Consider the following 19,584-nt stretch of genomic DNA (forward strand, 5'->3'; position numbering starts at 1 on the left):
CAGATTTTAAGGGAATGACATCTTGCCCCATTTTTTGGAATTCGTTACTTGTTAGTTTATAAGTGTGTTCTGGTTTTTGTGGACCTTAATCCTGGACATCAGTTTCCTCCCAAGCAGTACACCACAAGATGCAGTCCTTAGGCAATACCTGGACATGGTAAGATACCTCAGACAACGTTAATTCCCAGTTCCCTGTTGTGACTCAGTTCTTAGGTCCTCTTCTCAAACCTCACAGTCTTTCAAGAAGTACCCAGAATAGGAAGGAATTAGCCTGCTGTCTCCAAATCCTGAGTTAGTATTTTCATTAATAAATAAACTTGCAGAGTAGTTTCCAGGAAATTCTCTATGTACATGGCGATAGAAAGATATATAGCCTGTGCTATCAAAACTAATTGTCTTCCACAGTGACACAAAGCTTTTTGTTTTGGAAACTGAAATATTTCATACCTCTAAGTACAGCTCCTTTGAGAAGAGTTGAAGCCAACTAAATATTTTCTTTCCCAAAAAAGACCATATTTGTCATTATGAACCAACATCCATTGTTGCATGGGCATATACTGCTTCCAGCTCTAGGATCCCCGACATAAGAATATTGGCCTGTTGGAGCAAGTCCAGAGTAGGTCACAAAGATGATCAGAGGGCTGGAGCACCTCCCCTAGGGAGACAAGCTGGGAAAGCTGGACTTGTTCAGCCTGGAGAAGAGAAGGTTCCAGGGAGACCTCAGAGCAGCCCCCAGTGCCTAAAGAGGCCGACAAGAAACCTGAAGAGGGGCTTTGGACAAGGGAGAATGGCTTTAACCTGCCAGAGGGGAGACTGAGATTAGATATTAGGAAGAAGTTCTTCACATTGCATATTGTGAGGCACTGGCAGAGGGTGCTCAGAGAAGCTGTGGCTGCCCCATCCCTGGCAGTGTTCAAGGCCAGGTTGGACACAGGGGCTTGGAGCAACCTGCTCTAGGGGAAAGGTTTCCCTGCCCATGGCAGGGGGTTGGAGCTGGGTGAGCTTTGAGGTCCCTTCCAACCCAAACTATTCTGTGATTAGCTACAATGACAACACTGCTGAGGAAAAGCAGGTCACAAAGGTAATTTTAAAACCTTCCCTTCCCAGGGAAGTTGTGAGTGCTCCATCCCTGGCAGTGTTCAAGGCCAGGTTGGATGAAGCCTTGGGTGGGATGGTTTAGTGTGAGGTGTCCCTGCCCGTGGCAGGGGGGTTGGAACTGGATGATCTTGAGGTCCTTTCCAACCCGAACTATTCTATGATTCTATGAAAGAGTGAGAGAAAGAAAGACAGAAGCTGGAAGCTCCTGTCACTATATGTGATTAAACACGTGTAAGCAGTTTTTGGAACAGGACTGAATAAACTGTTCTCCAAGCCTACTGAAAACTGAAGAACTAATGGGTTCTAATTGCAGTTAGAGAAACTCCACTTTCTTGTCAGGAGAGACTTTCTATCAGTGAGGGAATAAGTTTTAAAGAACAGGTTAGACAAACATGTCAGGAACAGTTCAAATACAGTTGATCTGCCCTTGGGCAAGAGAATGAACAAGATTTGTTCAGGTTTTCTTCAGAGCTATTTTCTGGATCTCCCACATCACACCTACTAGTTGGACTTTTTCACTTTTTACCTGATATGTCACATTCCCTGCTTGCTGTATAATATACGTAAAACAAAAGCAAGTCTTCACAGGTAGCACTTAGTAAACAATTTTAGTGAATACCAAACTTGCCCCAAACATTGTTACAGTGATTTTGAAACTATCCACCAATTTAAGTTGAATTTTGTCAAGTGATTTTGTCAACCCTAACACCCACCCATCGAAATTATTTTGGTCTATGATATTTATATCTTTGCAGATACATTGCCACATATATTTTCCTGTACAGGGTGAAAAGCAATAGTCTGATCATAGGTAACACTGCATTTTGCATCTGGAAACACTGACATCACTTATCATTTGAATGACCAAAGCCGTTAATGGTGGAGTAAAATATACCAAGGATGCGATGTTTAGATGGATAGGTCATACCAAAACATTTACCAATTTCATGAGGACCAGGAACTTCTTCAGGGTCAACACCTGAGCAGTATAGAGTCTAACTAGAGGGATGCAAGTAAAAAAAAATGGGGAAAAAACAAAACAAAAGAGTTGTTATCACTAAACCCCAACATGCTTTGTTAATTCTCTTGTTTGTAGCCATGGCTTTGCTACATGGTGTCACTCATGCTAAAAACCTGGATGCCAGTGTCTCTGGTTCACATGTGGTGAGCTCATATATTCCCGACTTCATTTGCTTTTGCAAAGGCCATTCAAAATCACACTCTGAGTCTGGGAGATGTTTCTCTTCAGAGGCACCCACTGAGAATAATGGGAGATTACAGAATGGATCATGAGCTTTTCATCTTTCTCAATTTATGACAATCCCATCCCACTACACTGTAAGAACTAGCATGAGGTTGTTACAAACCACTCAGTTAAGAAAAGTCACAGAAAGCAAAGCACTCTCTCAGATTTGTACAGCAGCTGGTACATTCCGTATGTACTAATCACTTCTGACTCGGAACTGCCGATAATATGATGTGCTGTTGAAAGGGAAAAAACAACAGCCTACACTTCCAGTCTGTTTTGCCTGCATTTGGACCCTTAAAGCCTATAAAAGTATGATTTTCAGAGGGACTAAACATTTTGTGCTCTCATTACACTGATGAAATATATGGATACAGAGCAAATCTGACAATGAGGGTACCGTGGACTCTCACTGCCCACAGCTTGGCTTGAAATGGATACTCTAGTTTCTAAGCAATAGTTTTCTATTGCTTTGCTTTAAATCAGAACATCATTTTCATAATGTAAACAAAGTTTGGAGTTAGCCCTATATATTCTCCCATTCACAGCATAGAATTTGGAGTTTAAATTCCCCTTGACGAAACCAGCAGCACACCTCTCAGACAGTAATGAGGTTAAGGAAGTTGTGGTTGAGGGTCAAATACTTTCATGAGGCTGCAATGAAAAGACAGTCTGTGATCCACTGTCTTTGCCAGATGCTTCAAGGGCTAACATGCTGGAATGTCCTTCCACCATTTAAAGCATATAGCTTTGTGGAAAAAAAGGCAGATTAGCCAGCTGTGTCTTCAAGCTGGGACTTGATAAATCATTCATGGGATATATCCTATGTTAAGACTCATTTGTTCTGATTTCACTCAATCAGAATGCTTGTTCTCATTAATTCTGCAAGTTTCTTTTGCTAATTAATTTTTATAATAACTTTCTTCATTCCTTCAAAGAGTTTTGTTCTACCTGCCTGCAATTCTGATCTATCTTTGTTAAGAATCACATGCAAGATGTCATGTAGAATCGCAATTTCTTTCTGGTTTTACAGCTTTAAGAAAGAAGAAAGTTCTTGAAAATAGTCACGCCTATATGGGAAGTGCTTTGGAACAACTTTTAAAACTTGAAATTCCTTTCTTAACATAACAACAATGGAAATTTTTATACATTTCCCTCGTCTTTGATGTTGGTCTGGAGATTTGCAGTTTGCAGACCATGCCCACTCTATTTCTGTCTCGTTGTTTAAGAACAGAGCAATTCATTGCTTGGTTCTGTGGGTTTTGTTTTGTCTTTGAAGTACAAACATGGTGGGAAGCAATTAGTTCAGATTGCTAATTTAGTTAATGATAATCTGGAGGCAGACAGAGGCAGATTGGAGCTGGTGGTGACAAAGAAAGGTTTTGAATCCTTCCAGTGGCTACAGAAGAAAAGCAAAGGTGGATAAGCTTCTTCTAGATATCTCTTCCTCATAGAGAGACCATTTTGGTTGGCACCTCTGTGCACTTGGGTTATGGAAAAGTTCAGCCCAATGTCAGTCCCAGGAAATTACGGACATTCTTTCAATATTATAAATCATTGCATGGCCTTTCACAGGCTTGAGATGTCTCACATATATATTCTAATTCTTAATCTGTTAAATTACCTCTTGGTTTTTCTGCAGATTTTCATGGTCTGTAGCAGATGTTGTCTTCTCCCATTTCTCTGCAACTTGATTTGCTTCTTCTATTTTTTGCTCACAGCTTTTCTGGGAATTTAGCAGTGTCACTTCATAAAACTCTTGAATATCTGTAAAGAGGAACAAGTAAAAGATTACTTGACATGTTGGCTTTTGAATCCCCCATGGTTTTCTTTGGCTGATATATACTTACAGATTGTCATCATAATGATAAACACGTATTACACTTCTAGCAGTACACACTGCTATGCAAAATTGTTTTCTAAAATGTCAATGAGATTCCTGAGGTACAGTCCATTTTAAAGAGGTCTTTACAAATAAATAAATAGGTAAAAACATGCACTCCTGAGCAATATAGGTAGAACAAACCCGTCTACAGGTAGAAGTAAGTCACTGATAGTTTTAACTGATAAACTAGAAACTTGCAGATGTAAAATACCCTAAGAGATGCTGGTTGCTAACACCCACCCCAGACACATCAGCCACTCCTCCCAGCCCTATCTGCAGGTGCCTTTGGGAATACTTTTAAGCAGGATGCACAACTTGAAGGAAGACTTTGTGGATTCATCACTTCAACGTGTTGACAATCAGAATTGGCTAGTTAATGTTGTGGTTTAACTGAGAGTAATCAGCAAGCCAGGTCTTAATATCCTGTTTGGATGTTTTTATCACACTGATTTCCATGGGCTATGAACAGATAAACAAGATCCAGCAGTAAAAACACCTTCAACTGGAAGCTGTCCATGTAATGACAGGAGAGGAAAAAAAAAGGTGCTTCCTTTCCCTGGGATGAGAAGTTTTTAGTCAAATACTCACAAACAGGAGGTGACACATTGTCTAAGAGATATCTGACTCACCAAAGAAAATCACATTATTTTAATCAAGAGCAATGGACTTTCTCCTGGATAAGAAAGAAGAGAGAAACATTACAGCTACCTGGATAACCACTGGGGCTTCAAAGGGAGGTTTGTTCATAAAGACTACCATGCTTTCAATATGTGGCTCTCTCTAATGAGTGTTACTTAGGGCATAAAGAGTGTGGGAAAGCATGACCCTGAACAGTTAAGTGTCAGGAAAGCAGAAAAGGGAACAGAGAAATCTTTCTGGTATTAAGTGAAGAACTTATAAAGAGGATTCAAGGTTATTGTGCATACACAATGTCTTTCATCAACATTTGTGACTGTGCTTTTTATTTACTGTTTTGTGAAGAAATGTTCAGTTTGCATGTTACCTTAAGTTAGACTGAATTAATACTAGCCCCAAGGTAACCAGAAAATCAGAAAACACTTCTGAATCAAAGATGTGATGAATCTATACCTGAGACTATAAGGAGCCAGAGCACCCCAGGATGCTCCAACATGCCTAAAAGTAAAGAGTATGCTCCCCATGAAAGCTTCTTCAACAAGAAGAGAGAAATCTTCCAACATTAGCGATAGAGCCTGCCTGGCAAAGAGGAAAATACTGGGATCATGTCTGGACTTCAAAGGTAGCCAAGGATTTTGTCAGACAGGGTCAGATCTCACATCTGGGACAGGAAGGCATTGGTTCTGTAACTATAATAAATAACCTACTGTGGAAGTACATCTGCATTCTCTGTTACATGCTCTCTCACAATGAGAGGCTGAATCAGATAGCACGTGGCAAGCAGGACTGAAGGAGCAGAAGGAGGCACAGGGGAGCACACAGCAGAGGTATCCTGGTTTTCTCCATCTTTCAAGGACCAGCCAAAACTAGTGAACTGGGTCTGTGCTCATCCTCACTTTAAGTCTTTGGCCAGATCTCTAGGAGGTGCTCTTTCCTCTTTAGTAACTACTGAAATGAACTTTTCTTCTAACTCGTTTTACAACTTTCTGACTTATTATGTACTGTATTTCTCATGTACAATAGTAAAAATCAGAAATTTTAACATTAATAATGGTGATCCATAGGCACTAGATACTAACTTCTATTTCACATATACATTTGCAAGAATTTAGATTTCATATTTCTAAGAACATTTAATTTCACCAGGAATTAAAACTAGGACCTACTTTTAAAATTAAAATCTATAGCACAGTTGCAATGAGAATGGAAATTTCACCATTCTCGAAGGGGGAATTTTTTACAGTCATTTTGAATTATCATAGCGCAATTGCAAACAGTTGTAATATACGGTTCGATGCCAGGTCAATTTGTATTGCAACTGCAAGTAAAACATATCAGGCTAATATGTAATTATCTCCAGATAAATACTTTGCAGAAAGAAACTAAAACTTGCCCTCCGGCAGTGGCATTCAGCTGGCATAGCTGTCATGATCAGGGTATTAACTGGGTTGACAGTAGCCAGTCAAGGAACAGCAGAACAGTGCTTTTGGTCTAACTTTAAAGACTGTCTTAGTGTTTTCAATAAAAGTAAAGCGAGAGCCGCATTTGCATGTGTATGCACGCGTGCAAAATAAATATCAAAACCTCAAGTCTTTTTGTAGAGGCTCTTATCTATTCTGAGGAGGCCGTGGGTTGCTTTCACTAGAATAATGATCACTGGTGCGCAGAGGAAAGCATTTCAGTGTACTTACGTGGTTACAGAAGAAAGCACAGAGGATTCACTTAGTCAGTTGCTTTGTTATTCCATAAGCTAAAATTGCCACTTCTATGGAACAAGGGTAGCCAGCAACTTGCAGTCAGTCAAGGTTAGCAGAAAATAGGATCTGTAATTTGCTCTGCGTAAAACCCGCTCTACTGAGTTATCTCCATTATGGCAGAGGTGCAATCATACTAGGAAGGGGAAATGGCTGAATACTACTGAGGATGGGGAAGAAGGTGCAAAGGAAGTGATGGGATCCAGCAGTTGTAGAATCAAGCTTAAAACCAAGGTCATAAAAAGTAGTTGTGAGAGCATGATAACTGGCATGTAAAATGACCAATCTGTCATCTAGTTTAGTCTTACAGGAAGATAATTCAACAAAGAGGCTAAAATCTTAGCGAAATTAAACCTGTACCAAGTACTTCTTGGCAGTATATTCCTTCCCTTCCATGAAAACAAGTTCAGATTTCATTTAGAAATGGCATGATGAGTGCAAAACACCTCTCCAGATGAACTGTTTGTATCTCTGTATCATTCCAAACATTTTGTTAAGCAAGACATGTTTGTTTAAAAGCATCTGTGAATCTCACTGGATTTTCAGTCTGACTGAATTTGTTCATTTACTTCTTAGCAGATTACTTACTCTGATAAAATCCACTTGATCTTCTTTTAGCCTAGCACAAATGTTTTATCAATTTTGCTGTATGAATTGCTTACAAGAAATTTTATATATTCTAATATGAAGTAATCCTAAAGATACCATGATACAGGGTTATTCCATCAAAAGAGAACTGGTAAAACATTTTCCCTACATTAACATGGTAGAGAATACATCAGTATCACTTTAAAATGCCCATGTCAAGTTACTGTATGTCACTGCATCTGTGTTCTGCAGGAAAGCTCTAAGAACTGCCCTTCCCCTTTCTTACAGACACATGCAAGAGTGAGCAGGCTCTAACCTTTATAGATATGCCAGGCAGTGCTTTCTCTTACTAAACCTGGATGCATTTCTCAGCATGAAGTATTGTTTTGTTTACTACAGTTTAAATATATATATACATGCAAATTATTTAGGCTCAAATTTGAGTTGTGCTCACACTTTTTTTCTTAAAGGAAATTTAAACAAAAATAATTTGGGTGAAGAATAGGAACTGAAGAAGACACAATGCCCTAATCGCATGAAAGAGTAACTTTTCTTCCAGACAGCAGCTACACTGAAAGAAAAACGTGTGATGAGACAAAGCTGAACAAGCTGCCTAAACTCTGCCATTTCCTGACTTTTGAGTGATTGGTGCTGCAGCCCTATGAACAATATTCCAGTAGAATTTCTGTCCCAATTTACATGCACCAAAATATCCATTCATCATAGGAATATTTTACAACTCTCATAGCAAAAGGATTAAATAATATGAAAAGGCAAAAATGTTGACTGGCCTAAACTACATTCTGTCTTCTGCAACCATAGGCTTTTGCCAGCATTCTAATGAGGAAATATAAGATAAAGCAATACAATGCCTCATTCATCTCTAAGCACTTCAGCACCAGAAAGACAGAAATAAATTGAAGGGAATTCAGACAAAGACAGATGATTAAAGGTCTGAGAGGACTAACTTTTGAGCAAAGATTAAAGGAAGAGAATAATAACATACACTTTCATACCTCCTTTCATTTCAAAGCAAACCAAACATTAAGAACCATATAGTGTTGGCTGAGAAAATTACACAAGGCCTCAAAGAGAAGTAGATTAGCAGGGTTGAACTGCAGAGGCACACCAGCAAGCACACCAGGTATATCCACCCCTTTGTGATCAACAACCCACTTACAGGGGCTTCAGAATCACCAGTGGCTTGGGACATTATCCCATTCTTTAAAGTTCTCTTTGTAGAAGCAGCTGCAAAAGCAAATATGGAGCAATTCCCCAGTGTGCTAGATGACAGCCACCCATTCTTACAAGCCACCATCTTCACTCAAGATGCTCACTTCACTAGACTCAATCAAAGTCAGAGGAAAAAGGCAGCTACTCTTCACTCCTGTTTATATACCTTGGTGCTGTTTTGATTACTGACCCATCTTCAGCTGTGTAAATCAGCATAATCCACCTGGTAGCCTCAAAGCTGGGTGAAGTATATGAGATAGCTTTGGTAGCTGTATGATTTTCACCTCCACAGAGAAGCACTGGCAAGTATCAAATGCATCTCAGTGATTTCATGCACATTCAGACTTAGCATTCAGGGCACATGCATCCCAGTGCATCGAGCAGCTGACATTGCACCAGTATGTCTCTTTTAACACCAGGTGACCTGTAGCTGCACTTTGTATGTACCTAATTGATGCAAAGGGTTAGGAATTAAGGATATCAAAAGATGGGTTTTCCAAGGTAATAAGAGGCTCAACTTGAGCTGCTACAGGTTTACAATGCAGCTATACAGTGAGGATTGATTTGCAGGGTACCAAAGACAGGATTCAGAAGAGAACAGGCATATAGAAAACCAGAGCATGAGTGGAAAGATGGCTTGTATTTCTTTTGCATTTAAACAAATAAGGTGAGGAAGAGGAAAGCCTGTATTGCAGTTACAGGCCAATACCAGGCTTTATGATACCATCTATGTTTTATAGGACACAAACAATTAAGCTTAAAAGGATAATCTTGTACATCACTTGACCTGAAGTTGTACTGCATCTGCCTCCCCAGTGACTTGACAATACATGTGGCCACTTGTAACAGAGCAATGCAAACTACTCCACACATGGTTGAGGGCCTCATCCAAAGCTCACTTCCAGACACCTACCCACCACAGCACATTTTGACCTCCAGCAAGAGAGTATGCTCTGTTGAGGGCTGTTCCAATAGCTGTTACCTTCATCTGTGCTTAGCAATGAGAGACCATTTTCTTGTGACATACATCTTGCTACCAGCCCTCTTCACTTTATGTCTTGAGACAGTTTAGAAATGGCACCAATATTCTGGTATCTGCAGTAATTGTCCGTTGCTTCTGCAGATAGCTGTTCATTTTTTGCAATTAGCTGTAACATCATTAACAACATAGAATCCCATTACCCAAGAAACAAGTTCTCCGTGCATCATATTTCTATAGACACATACTGGGAATTGGAACAAATATTCTGTAGGATAAAAAGAAAAGGGATGGGGTTTTTAACTCTTCTTTCTAGAGATCCTTAGCCATGGAATTAATTTTTCCTGTGCTGTGCCAGTGCCCTGTCTTGCTTTGCAATATAGCTCCCATCTGTTTTTCCAGGGCATTCAGGGACAAGGTAGAACAGGGGTCTAAGGCAACACGCAAACACAAGCTGTTTCCTTTCCTGGAAATTTGGGGCAGTCTTTTTGTCTATGTGTAGGATAGTGTCTGATATGTATCTTTAAATGTTGTGTAACCCAGTATAAATGGCTACTGTCTGGCAGAAGACTGCAAATCAAAATAAAGTCAATTGTTACAGGCTCTTCCTGCAAGTCCTTTTATTTTTTGACTAAGGGAACATTACAGTGTACATCTAAATGGCATCATTTATATCCCAGGGAGCAGATTATGCTGGGTCAGCTTCAGCCATCTGGTCTGAATTATTAGGTAGGAGTAAGGAGGACTGTGCAGGATGTTGTTTCAGAAGGAAAACTGATTCACGCAGTAGAAGTAGCAGGGAAGTGATCAGAGATCCCACCAGCCTGCCAGTAAAGGGCTTTACTCGCCCTGCCCATGGAAGCAGTCCAACGAGAGGTTAAATAACACACTTCACCAAATGCAACTATGTTTTGTGGGTTTTCTTCAAGTAAAATGTTTCCATATTGAGCAAAATAGCCATTATAGAGATGGAAAAGTAAGAGAAGAAAAAAACTGAGCTTGAAATTGGGTAAGTTTTCAACTAAAGCAGGACTAAGGCACAGACCTTAGATGAGAAATGGCAAATCTCCAGCTATCAAGCTGGTACACAGCCTTACAGTCATGGTGAGCTCAAACCTGCCCCCATTAGCATCCCTCAGTGCAGCAGCAGTCAAGAGCACCTTTCCCACTTCAGCTGTATCTCATCCCCAGGACTTCATATGCCTTGGGTCTGCATAAAGTAAAGGTGTTGCGAGATTCAACAGTAACAGAAAAGCTCAAAGATTATTTTTTGCAATTGGCAGGGGTAACACCAAGATATATCAATTCAAAATGAAATTTAGGATCCCTGCGGCAAGGTTTTCAAACATAAGCATTAGAAACATAGATGCCAACCCAACAGCAAGAGTTACTGCAGGGGGACAGAACAGGTTCTCTGTGCCATGCAGGCAATGAAACAGCACAGTGCAAGCCAGGGAAGCATTCTTCTGCCAAATTTCTAGTTGATAAATGTTTCTAAATCTATTAAAAGCAATGTACTCTGTTAGAACATGTACCAAGGTAGTCAGTAAAAAATACAGTTATTAACCTGTCGTGATTCTTGAGCTTCAGGAAACTCCTTCTGTTTGGCCTAGATAACTTTTGGAGGTCCCTTCCTACCTGAATTCTCTAACGATCCTACAGTCCTTTAGGCTGTAAGCTCATTGAGGCAGGAACAATTACAAAGCAGGTACACACCTGAGCAAAATTACATCTTTTAATCGAAAAAGCTCTGAAACACTCTACTTGATGTAATAAATTACTAAATGGTTAGTAATTAATGACTTTGCAATAGTAATTTGTATGTATAGGTGGAAAAATGGTTTTGAGTACTTTTAGCTTTGCTGCACAATAGTGTCATGGCTGGTTTTTGCAATATACCCAAGATAAAATCAGAGCTCTCCAAAACTTCCCAGCTAGGAATGTTGGCCTCAAAGGCAGTTATCCAAAATCCAGGGAGAATGAAATATTCAACACAGATTGCTGTTCACAGACAAAATATTTGCTGCAGCCCTCTCTATGCAAGTGGTACTTATGTTAACAAGTAAAAACTAGAAAACAATAGTCAAGCAGTAAAGCCAGTATTTAAACGTGTTCAGTGGTGATATTGACTATATTACTGCAGTTTTGACTATATAGTCTAACCTCATTCATAAATAGGTATTGCAGTCTGCATCTGAGTATTCACCATCAACAATATGTTATGGTTAACATCTATGGTTGCTCATTGTGTTTTCAACAGAACAAGTAAAGAAACTGTGAGACAGGGTCAGTAATGCACAGAAACACAGTTGAAAGTGGGCACAGCAGATTAAATTAGTAAATGCCACACTCAGATCTGCTTATTCTGCTTCTGAAGCTGAAGATGCACAAAAGCAGAGCAGCAAACCCCAAACCATGTGGTGAGCTTTCATTTTAAACATGCTAGCCAGGGGCCTTAGATCAACGCTCAGTCTGTGAGAGCCAGAGCAGGACCATGAGCACACACTGGCTGCTTTGCACCTCTGGATAACCAGGCATATTATTGACCCTCTTCCAGGATTTTTCCTGATAGGAAACTATGTAAACAGAAAGTGCTGTTAATTTTACTATGTGTTCAAAAGTGACAGCTAGGGAAGCATTAAGAGGCCAAGGCAAGGTTTGCTCTGCTTCAGAACAGACCTTTCATAAAATGACAGTTTCCTTTGAAAAGTGATGGCTCACATCCACCCATATCCAAGTTCTTTTCCAATGAGCTTAAACCCTCAGCTTTTGTTTTCAGCATTGTGTATCTCCCTGCACGTAGCATAGAATCATAGAATCATTTAGGGTAGAAAAGACCTTTAAGATCACCGAGTCCAACTGTTAACCCAGCACTGCCAAGCCCACCACTAAACCATGTTCCTCAGCACCACATCTTTTAGATACCTCCAGGGATGATGACTCCACCACTTCCCTGGGCAGCCTGTTCCAGTGCTTGACAATAACAGGTACCTTTGGGAAGAGGCTTTATTCTTTGTGTGGAGAGTTGGATGCAAAGCCATTACCAGAGAGATTTTTCCCTTGTTTCTGTGCAGCAGTTAACAGTTATTATTGTTCATTTCTGATCCTGTCGGAGGATCATGCAGCCCCACTGTGGGTCACAGAAGTTATGAACAGACTTTCATCTGAATGGTTGCAATGTGCACTTAAACAACTGCAAAAGAGAGTTTAATAGCGAAAAACTGTTCAGTTATATAACTTGTTTATTGTGTGGTTTTGTTCGGTGCTCAAGTGCCCAAGATATGATTTCTTTAAGTAAGGACAGTTAGGGAAAATTGTCAAAATTTGACTGTAAAATGAGATACCAAAACTGCAGGTATATTTTCATGTCTGAGGCAACAGTAATAAGAGAAAAAAAAAGTTAGATTGTACATTTCCTCCCTTTCTTTTGCTTTAATATTGGAAAGGAACCAGCTGCAAAGCTAATTTCCCACAGAATATAGAGGGAAGCACTGTATGCCAGACCAGAACCAGAAAATGATGCATTATTCTATAATCCTTTCCAAATCAGATTAGTTTTATATAGGTTTTTCCACCACAGCTGCACATAAATAGGTTGGGAGTAGGTAGGATAAATGGAAGATCAAGTGCTTAGAGCACATGCCTCGGGACCTGCAGGCTATGGGGTATTTGCAGATACTCAACAGCACAGTCAGGGGTCACCCCTATCAGATACTTCCCACAAGCACCCAGTTTGCTGAACTCAGAAGGATTTGGGTCCCATCCTGTCCCCTCAGGTTTTTGGCTCCATTGCACAAGGCAGCACAAGCAGCTGGGGCTGTGCAGAAGGCAAAGGGGTCAAGTTATGGCATTTGAGCAGATCTACAGCCCCACAGTGCCAGCCCAGGTTGATAGCACTTAACACATGTGTTCCTCCAAGGAGAGCTGTTGCAGCCTTAGGAGAAGCACAGCAATCCTGGGGGGAGTCAGGAATAGAGTGGTGAAGTCACCTCAGGATTAACCATAGCTGTTCACAGTTTCAAGTCACTGACTGCAATCCCTCCTATGCATTCCCTAATTTCTAAATATTTTCTAGTGAAAGCAATTTGTTTTTGAAAAGAACTAATGTATTATCTCCTGCACAGGAAAAGATATACATTATATATATATATATGTCTCTTCTAATCAGACATGGCCACTGCCAGAACAAAGAGATGAGTTTGCTCTTGCAGGAGATCATTCCAACACACAGCAATGCAGTACCAGCATGTCCTTCTCCATATAGCTTGGCAGAAACCTGACAAGCACACCAAACACAGCTGCAAAGGCCCTCAAAACTGGATGGAGAGGACATCCCCCCAGTCTACCTGACACAGTGCCCTAGATGCCCTCCAGGGAGAGGAGAAGGCCAGAAAGGGAGCAGCTTGTCTAATGCACATAATTCACCATTTATATCCCAAGGATCTAATCTTCCAAAAGGTTCTTGCACTTACTTTCCAACACTTGCAGTTATATGGCAAGTTACAACTCATACAGCTGTTACAGCACACCTGATAACAAACTCAGCACAGAACATCTGCATCAGCCTCTTTACACCATGAATTTCTGCTTTCCTATTTACCATGGATTGTTAACAACATCATTCCTCCTTTCCCCTAACTAATTTTAAACTGCACACCATGCAGACCTTGTCATCACAAAGCAGATATCTGCACAGGGCTTCTACTTCAGGGTATATTACATATTTTCCAACTGCTTCCAAAGGAAAGACCCTTGTGCAATCAGTGTTGTCTGTGCTGAGAACAGAATGGACAAGTAGAATGTCGTGATGAGCTGGTGTGACTTCCAAGTGCAAGAAATGTCACTTGTTAGCCTCAGACCTTTCCCAGTATTTTCCCTTTTTCACCCTACTGGGGCTGGCAAATACACAGTGTGGGAATCCCAGATACCCAGCCCTTACCTTAAGGAAACTCTGATGAGATATACAGTAATGGTGAATCGGTTTATTCCTGTGTAAGACTTTGGAAAGTGGAGCATTAGGAACTCCGACAGCAAGAAATCTAATCAGACACACTTTCCCAAGGCAACATAAAAGCATTTTTAGGAAAACCCCATGGCAATCTATACGGAATTAGTAATAACTGCTTCCCAGACTTTTATTTCACCTTACAAAGAAGCATCTTAACATCCAACCCCTTCTGAACATCACTTTGAATATAAAGATAAGACAAACCATTAAAAAAACTCTTTCTTCCTAGTTCTGTCACCTACCAGGGCAATGTCAACCCTTTACGTTCTTTAATCTCTTCACTTCAAGGTCTCACAGAATCATAGAATAGTTAGGGTTGGAAAGGACCTCAAGATCATCCAGTTCCAACCCCCCTGCCATGGGCAGGGACACCTCACACTAAACCATCCCACACAAGGCTTCATCCAACCTGGCCTTGAACACTCCCAGGGATGGAGCATTCACAACTTCCCTGGGCAACCCATTCCAGTGCCTCAGCACCCTTACAGTAAGGAACTTCTTCCTTATATCCAATCTAAACTTCCCCTGTTTAAGTTTTAACCCATTACTCCTTGGCCTGTCACTGCAGTCCCTAACGAATAGTCTCCCTCCCCAGCATCCCTATAGGCCCCCTTCAGGTACTGGAAGGCTGCTATGAGGTCTCCACACAGCCTTCTCTTCTCCAGGCTGAACAGCCCCAACTTCCTCAGCCTGTCTTCATACGGGAGGTGCTCCAGTCCCCTGAGCATCCTCGTGGCCCTCCTTGTTCCAGCAGTTCCATGTCCTTTTTATGTTGAGGACACCAGAACTGCACACAATGCTCCAGGTGAGGTCTCACAAGAGCAGAGCAGAGGGGCAGGATCACCTCCTTCGACCTGCTGGTCACGCTCCTTTTGATGCAGCCCAGGATACGGTTGCTTTCTGGGCTGCGAGCGCACACTGCAGCCGGCTCATGTTCATTTTCTCATCGACCAGCACCCCCAAGTCCTTCTCCACAGGGCTGCTCTGAATCTCTTCTTTGCCCAACCTGTAGCTGTGCCTGGGATTGCTCTGACCCAGGTGCAGGACCTTGCACTTGCCAGGTCACTTGTCTCACCTAAGAATATTTTCCCCTCTACATCTCTTTTACCCTTTCACTGCAAACACATCACACTCTCGTTTTAGTGAAACAGCACATATCTGGTCAACCCAAAGCTTTGCTTTCTAGCAGGGCATCACCTTCTGTACTTAACAACCTTATTCTGATACCAAAGCACACAACCGCAGTTTCTCTAGTGCATGATATCACATGTCCACCAAGTAACCTGAGAGGCACTAAGCTACAACTCAGTCCTCATTTATGATGAGGCGCTTTGTAAAGTCAAACATACGTGACTACGGGGCTGCAGTCTCCATCTTCATCTCCCACCCACATTCCTGGTGCAGAAGGCTAAGCAAGGGCAATGAGCACACACGGAAAGAGTGTGCCCATGCAGCAGGCAAACACAAAGCACCACATGGGCTGCAGGGCATGGAGGTTGACTGTGTAAAGTTACATGCCTGAAACTCAAGGGGGCTGCCTCTTACTGCCCAGCTTTATTTAATTCAGAAGATATCAAATATTTTGATGTTCACACTCAAGTCATGCAAAGGATAGATGGAATAAAGTTCCAAATAATTCAAAATCAACCTACCCCTTTGATATGTGCCTCAGATGCAGAAAAAAAGCAACAACACATGTAGAAAACTGGGTTAACTATATTGCAAGCCTCACCACTTCAGCAGCTTCTTTCTCCCCTTTCATTTTACTAGTGGGAAGTGTAATGTAAGTGGTAAAAACAGGGAAATGAGAACTTCAGACTGCAGATTCTATTTGCAGTTTTTCCACTGACTTGCTGCGTGACCTCAGGCAAATCAATCTCTCTGCACTTCAGCTTAACCTTCTGTAAAATTGAAATACAAATGCTTTGACTTACCGGTACACTCACAGTGGGGTTTACACAGCTTAACTAATTAATGTTTGTTAAACACTGCAAATGAATGTATCTATAGAAGTTTAAATTATTACAGGTTGTAGTTTTATAAACTTTGATTTATGACCCTTGAGCATATTTGCCACAACGTCTAGTGCAACCTTTTAGATTGAAACTCTGATGTAACAAATTATACTTTAAATGAGCCATTTCCCCAGAGTGACTGAGACTTTAGCTGTCTACACTTTACATTTGCAGTCATTGCACTAATTGGTCTAACCTTCTATTGCAGGTTTCCATGAACATCAAAAGACTTCATTGGTCATGTTTGAATTTGTTTCATTTTTTGTTCCCATGGGTTTAGTAACAGCTAAGCGACTTCATGTAAATCCATTGACATTTGCTGGTCTCGATCGGAAGAAGAAAATCTTGTATCCCTTACACAAGTCCTTGAAGGTCTAGAATCTCTTTACTGTTCTCATTATCTTCATTCCCTTGTAATTGATTGGCTTATGGACTCAGTTCTTTTTTAACTTCAGTAATTTAGGTTTTCACTCAGCATGAACTCATGTATTTATTCATGAATCATAGAATCACGGAATGGTTTGGGTTGGAAGGGACCTTTAAAGATCATCCAGTTCCAATCCCCTGCCACTGGCAGGGATAAAATAACTTTGCACATTCTTTTTCGCTTCTTCCAGGGAAGTAATTCTGCGGTGTGTCCTGAAGAGGGCCTCTCACCCCCTAGAGCTTACAGCAGGCATCAGGAACACAGCAGAAAATGCTTTACAAAAAAATTATGTTCCCAAATTCACCATTTTTCATAGCAAGTTTAATCTTTATCATGTGGGGATTAAAGTAATGAGCATCATACTGTGCTTATTAACAAAATATATTTGCTCAAGAGAAATAATTCATAAAGCTATACTGTAGCATCTTTCAAAAGTGTGCCATAAAAACTGAAGGAAGCAGAAAGGAATGTGCTAATTAAAAAGCATTATATAAATGCTAATGAAGGAAGTGACCCACAGCCCAAGAACTGGTGTGTCATATGTCCCAGTGTCTTATCACAGAAAACAAAGGGAGAAAAATGAGTATAGGTCCATGAGAGAGGAAGATCCCGTCTTAACTTAAGGCACAGCAGGAGCTCAGAGCAACCATCTCAGACACAGAAATGATAAATCAAGCTTGCTTTGGAGGGGACAGACAACACTAAAATGTCAGCCTCCTGGGGAATTAAATATAGGTCACAAACTTTAGGGATTCCTATCAAGCCTTTCTATGACTTGAGATGTGTTCTGGAGATAAAGTAAATTTTATCTCCTCTAAAGGCAAGGCTGGTTATCATGGATGCTGACAGCTGAAGCAACAGAGATTGGTTTGCACCCATGTGCTAAAGCCAGAGGGGGGACAGATATGGCACAGGACTTATGGGGAGCTGGGCCTTTCTGGAGATACAAATGAAGGTTGGGCATGCATCTAAGATGCCATGAGACTCTTGACTTACATGAAGGGTACAAGGTGAACCAGCTGTCTCTGGGAACAGAACCACTTCACTTGCTCCACAAACTGTGTAGATTCAATCTCTGTTCATGACAATGGGAGCTGAGACAGCACATGTGTTAACACCTAAAGGCAGGTCCTTAGCCTGGAGCTACACCCCAATCAGAGCATCGTTGTAAAGAGGCAATACTGAAAACCTGAGTGGACACCTTGGATTTTGATGGCACTTCTTTCCTTGCAGTCAGAACTTGTTCTTGGGCAAAGGTCTGGTGGTTGCGTTTGCATTATTTTTCATCTTTTTATTGGTTTGTTTTCTCTGGTAGCAGATAAACATCTAGATCCAATTTGGGTGTTGAAGGTCTTCTCTTTCCATAGTTCTGCAGTAGCACACTGATTGCTAATCAGCTTCCTGCAAACATCAACTTCTCAGTAAAGATGGTTGAAAAAAATTGATTTTGCATGTTTTATTCCAGAACAGTTTTTGCAGACAACTTGCGAATGAATGATCTGGAGTCACAGTTGGTCTGAGGACAGCACAGAAAGACAGTGCACACACACCTACAGAAGTCTGCTGCTAATTCTTTTGCCATTAAAACAACCTTAAATAGTGGAGTGCAACATGAGAAACTCGCATAAAACCTAGAAGACAATGCACTTTCCTTGAGTATTGTTTCCAGCATAATGAAAATATTGATACAAAAAATACTTTTTGTCCCTAAAAAACAAAGCAGACAGATATCAGGGAAACAGAGCCTTAGCATTGCCCTTGCTAATGCTCTTAGTGTATTATAAGTACTTATTTAGTGCACACTAAGGTTATGAAGATCAATTTACTATTAGTATTTCTATCATGCTTTGATGAAATCAAACATGATAGGCTAAGCTATCTTTTTGTATTTCTTTTTCTATGCTTGCTGTAAGAAAAAGCCCGGTATTGTTCTAACAAGATAATGATATTCTGTCCGTTCTTGGAATGATAAATCATATCAAAAAATCACAGTTCTATTAATTATTTAAAATCATGACAGGAAGTGAACTTCATTTTTTTTTAAATTAAGATGAAAAAATTCAAATTATATCTTGGATGTAAGAAGGGAATGAATAAATATTAATTATCTGAAATAAATTATTGGAAAGCTCTCCGAAGGCAGACAAACATAACAAGTTCTTGCAAACCTGTGTCCAGATAACAGCTCCAAATTCACTATGTGTAAACTGCAGACTTCAAAAGTAACACCAGACTTTTGTCTGCTTTGTTGACACTGGTATCTTCTATACCTACAGCACCACACATTTCCCATAAGTACAGACAGGGTTGGGGAAGGGGTGTAAAATACACACAAAAGCTTATGGAGAAACATACAGATATCCCCTGCAACAAAATAGTCCTAGCTCCACGCAGTCTAGTTCAATGTTCAGTGGTCACCTCTGCAATTTTGAGTGCCCTTCATGCTTTGAAAGACCATTCAGAGGGGTGGAGGACAGAGTTACTGTCCTTGACTGCTGTGCTAACACTAAATACATCCTCTGGGAGCTGAAGCAGGGTGTAGATGTTTCGGCAAGACACAAGACCTCGACACGTTCTGTTTCTAGATGCATTGGTGATGTCTTTCCAGTAGTTCCCTACAAGATTGCCTCCTTCTGAAACTCTCTGTAGCCTGGGAGTCAAGAGCTTCTCCCCAGTGATGGGAATCCATGTCTGAACCTGCTTAAGCTTTAACTT

At 40.7% G+C, this 19,584-nt stretch overlaps 1 protein-coding gene across 2 annotated transcripts in view; it reads right to left on the minus strand.

Annotated features, from left to right (window-relative positions):
* The window catches only part of DLG2 (discs large MAGUK scaffold protein 2), a 1,029,196-nt gene that overhangs the window by 895,335 nt on the left and 114,277 nt on the right, over positions 1-19,584 (minus strand). Inside the window, exons 1-2 of one of the 2 annotated variants that reach the window (XM_065678819.1) lie at positions 8,224-8,277; positions 3,969-4,111 (exon numbers count right to left, since the gene is read on the minus strand). In XM_065678819.1, coding sequence (XP_065534891.1) covers positions 3,969-4,111; positions 8,224-8,233 — 153 coding nt within the window. In that variant the 5' untranslated portion in view covers positions 8,234-8,277. Of the gene's footprint in view, positions 1-3,968; positions 4,112-8,223; positions 8,278-19,584 lie in introns of those variants that run through there. The other variant, XM_065678826.1, reaches the window with a different exon arrangement.

This window comes from Lathamus discolor, chromosome 4, assembly GCF_037157495.1.
Source record: "Lathamus discolor isolate bLatDis1 chromosome 4, bLatDis1.hap1, whole genome shotgun sequence".
Taxonomy (NCBI): Eukaryota; Metazoa; Chordata; class Aves; order Psittaciformes; family Psittacidae; genus Lathamus; species Lathamus discolor.